General features: G+C 37.3%; 1 protein-coding gene across 3 annotated transcripts; it reads right to left on the minus strand.

The window, feature by feature from the left end:
• Positions 1-204: 204 nt before the first annotated feature.
• Positions 205-3282, minus strand: LOC141644099 (14-3-3 protein 7-like). 3 transcript variants are annotated; one of them, XM_074453547.1, is made up of 4 exons: positions 2707-3282; positions 1176-1646; positions 979-1088; positions 207-757 (listed from the first exon to the last, which is right to left on the minus strand). In XM_074453547.1, exons 1-2 carry the CDS (start codon positions 2777-2779, stop codon positions 1384-1386), a joined length of 336 nt encoding a protein of 111 aa, XP_074309648.1. In that variant the 5' UTR covers positions 2780-3282; the 3' UTR covers positions 207-757; positions 979-1088; positions 1176-1383. The 3 variants fall into 3 exon arrangements, 2 of the variants coding, with proteins under 2 accessions (XP_074309647.1, XP_074309648.1); XM_074453546.1 differs by having other exon boundaries at positions 205-757; positions 979-1646; XR_012543888.1 differs by having other exon boundaries at positions 208-757; positions 979-1674.
• Positions 3283-4036: the final 754 nt, after the last annotated feature.

Genomic DNA, 4036 nt, shown 5'->3' on the forward strand with positions numbered 1-4036 from the left:
AATTTAATCACATTTACTCGCATTTGTAATTAATTCTGCGTAAATGTTATGCATTTTCTTTACTCGGAATGTATAAAATTTTATCATAATATTAATTCGAAGAAGTATTCCATAAGATGATTTTATATAATTTGTTGTCATGGCATTTAATTTATCGCATGTTTGAAAAGACGGATATCTTAATAATTAAATACGTTGCACACTCATGGGTCCCGCCATGACCTAGATTTTCTAAAAAAAAAAAAAAATGCATTTATGAAGCCTCGTCTTAAGGGCCGTTTAAACATGCAACCATATCTCAGAATGTAAGGTGGTTGTTGCTACCAGTGTATGCAACTTTAAGTTGGGACCCACAGAAAGGGAGTCATCAAATGATAAGGATTAGCTGATGGTTACTGTGTAGTGTGTCTTTTCGTGATGAGCATTTCTGCAAATTAACGCAACCAATATAAAACCAACAGGGGCGGCCGGTGAACTCGGGAGGCCCTATTCCGATTGTTAGGTTGAGTATTGTCTTCTGAATTTATATAGATAAGATATGGAATTTTTTCACAAAATATATAACAGAATGGGTCACTTGAGCATTTATTTACCAGGGTAAAAAACTTTTAATCAGAATTCAACTAATTACTTGAGGTTCAGCTGGTTTGGCATCATCATTCTTAACATTCTCCTCACCTGCAAGAACTTTTGCATCAAAAGCGGATTAAAAGCTGCAATGGCTTCATCAAATGCTTGTTTTGCCAAATGGCATGCCCTGCATATATAAGTTAATAACGTGTGATGATCACGTTAGAACAATATCATAAAATCTGCCAAACGGTTTTTGGTCGCGTCATCAATGCTTTATAGATGATCAAGTTAGAACAATCTCATAAGATCTGCCCCCACAGTTTTTGGTCGGGTCATCAAGGCCTTTTTATAGGTTCAAATCATTTCGCAATTGTTATCATATCAGCTGGGAGTTAATGTGTTTACCTTTCTGGAGAATTCATGATCTCGTAGTAAAAGACAGAAAAGTTAAGAGGAAGACCAAGTTGGATGGGATGGGTAGAAGGCAGATCTGTATTAGCTGTTGCAGAAGCCGCCTAGAGGAAGAAACACCATTGTCAGATACATAAAAAAAAATAAAAAAACGGAATAATGCAAAGTGCAACTGAGGAAAATCAACATGCCTCGTAACCCTTCAGTGACTGTTCAGCAGCTTCCTTCCTTTCATCATCTGATTTAAAGTTGCAACTTAAAGTTGCGGGTTGGACAGGCACAAAGCAACAAGCAGAACTCTTGTTGAGCAGTTTACCCGACTGCAATTATTTGCACAGGCAGTAATTGAATATGCAATTTCATATCGCATTATGACTTACATCTTGTGACAGAAAACAGTCATTCACCACTGCCTGAATGAGGAATCAGATGTGCATTTATAATCGCCAAGATATCCTGGCATATCTTAGTTCGCTTATCCTCTACCTTCTGACGGTAACTCTTGATGAGCTTAACATTGTTCTCATTCCCTTTTGATTCCTCCTTCTGCTCAATTGAAGACATTATACGCCAAGATGCTCTCCGACTACCAATGACATTCTTATAACCCATGGAGAGAAGGTTCCTTTCCTCAACAGTCAACTCAACATCTAGTTTAGCAACTGTTTTCATGCAATAAATCAACCATTTCTGCACATATCAACAACCATCAATCGACTATCTATTAAACTACTGTCATCGAACCATAGGCTAGAAGCAATCTGGAACAAATTAAATTTGGTAAACATTCCTCCAGAATATGCCTAGAAGTTATCAGTCGGATCGTGGTTGCAATATTCAGTTATAGACACGCGATAAACAAAGTTAAACTGATCACAATTCAAACTGATTAGCTCCAAAGGCGCAAAAAGAAAGCAAAAGTAAGCCGTTGTCACATAATTAGCTCCAAAGGCGCAAAGTAACAAAATACTCGTAAATACCTGTATCATTTTGTCATCATTAGAGCAAGGAGGATAATCCAAAGCCTTCTAACATTTAACACAAATTATAGAATAAGACCGTCTAACACTATGAGAGTCTTTCTATTGGTCAAACTCAATTACAAAGTGTTTCTATATATAAAAGGATCGTCTCAAATTATAAGACGGTTCTTACACAATAATTACTCAACAAGAACAACAATTATCATTGTCAAAGATGTCAAACAATTTAACAATTTCTCAAATCGAATATGTTCACAATAACAACACCTTCACACATTCATCAAATTCCCCAAAAATTAACAATTCCTCCTTATCTCATTGCACCAAATTGACGAATTAGGTTTCTCAGTGTTAAGAGTATAAAACCGATTTTGGACTCAACCATCATCTTAAGCTTTTGGCTGAAATGGTTTCATGACATGGTATCACGGGTTCGAATCCGACCCCCTCAATTCTGAAGTGGCAGCTCAAAGGAGGGGGCGTGTTAGAGTATAAAACCGATCTTGGGACTCCAACCATCCGCTAACTTAAGCTTTTGGCTAAGATGGCCTCATGACACTCAACATGACTATATTAATTAATAATTGTGATCGTAGTTATTATAAACAGATAATTGGGACGGAGGGAGTACTTTATAACATAAACAAAATGACAAAGACACCAAAATAAGGAAAATGTAAAGAATTAACTGGGACGGAACGAGTAATCGTAATCGTAATCATAATCATAAGAATTATACCTTCATAACGTTCGGCTTGTTCGGCAAGTTTCGCGAGATACGCCTGAGTTTCTCTCTCCTTTTCCGTCGACATTTTTAGCGTCGAAAAATCGAAATCTGAGAAAAATTGATTGAATTACGAGAAAATTCGGACGCGAAAAAAAAGGGAGGGAGGAGGGTTCGACCAAGTGAAATGGATAATGGATTAATGAATCTGGACCGTCGGATGGGGTTGAATGTGTGAGTTTTCAAAGTTTGTAGCGCGCAATTCGGGAGCTTGGATTGAGTGGTTTGATTTGGTTCATGGGAAATGTGCAAATTTTTCAGTCAGTCGAATACCTTTTCGTTGAGAGCATACGTGGCGGATATCCCGATTTATACCAAAAATCAAGTTATGAATTTGTGGTTAAAGCTCTGATCCAGAAGGCTACTGGCTACTCTGAAGGATCCTTCCCTTTCAGGTATCTAGGTTTGCCCTTGAATGATAGCAAACTTAGCATGCCTATGTACAATGCTCTTCTTGATAAAGTTCAACATGTTGTCAATCACTGGACTTATGCTGGACGGTTACAACTACTCAATTCTATCTTATTTGGTCTTGAGAATTACTGGTGCAATATCTTAATAATTCCCAAAGCACTCATTAAAATGATTAATACACTACTACAAATCCAGGCAACTACAACGCCCCATTAACAACGAGTATTCACGAAAATCACAATAGACGTTGTAGAATGTATGGCGCGAATTTTACTAAAATTAATTACAACGGGTATGGTTATAAAAACCGTTGTTATTAGTTTTAACAACGGGTTACACATACACAACCGTTGTTACTAATGTGGCGCAAAATTGACGCAAAGTTAGTGAAAAGTAATCACAACGGTTGCTTTTGGAACCCGTTGTTAAAACTTCTTTGACAACGGTTGTTAATTTACAACCGTTGTTAAAACGTATTTGACAACGGTTGTTGTTTAATAACCGTTGTCAATACCTTCCATACTATCAACCACACAAACACAAGTCTGCTGCAGCCACAAAACACAAACCTTAATACACAAACACAAACCCAGCAGCAGCCAAACACAAACACAAAACACAAACCTTAACCGTCGTCTCTTTCTCTCTTTCTCATCGTCGCTTTATCTTCTCGTCGTCATTGTTGATTTCATCGTCTCTTTACGTACGTTCTGTAATTATCAGGTTTGTTTCATCGTCATTATTTTATTTTTCTAATTATTTCATTTCCATGTATGTGTTTTTATCGACCATTAGGTTCCGTTCAAAGATCTCCGCTATATCGTCATATATATAGCCGCATTGCCGCCGCTCCGTCAAGCCATCTTCTTTG

Source organism: Silene latifolia, chromosome 2, assembly GCF_048544455.1.
Source record: "Silene latifolia isolate original U9 population chromosome 2, ASM4854445v1, whole genome shotgun sequence".
Taxonomy (NCBI): Eukaryota; Viridiplantae; Streptophyta; class Magnoliopsida; order Caryophyllales; family Caryophyllaceae; genus Silene; species Silene latifolia.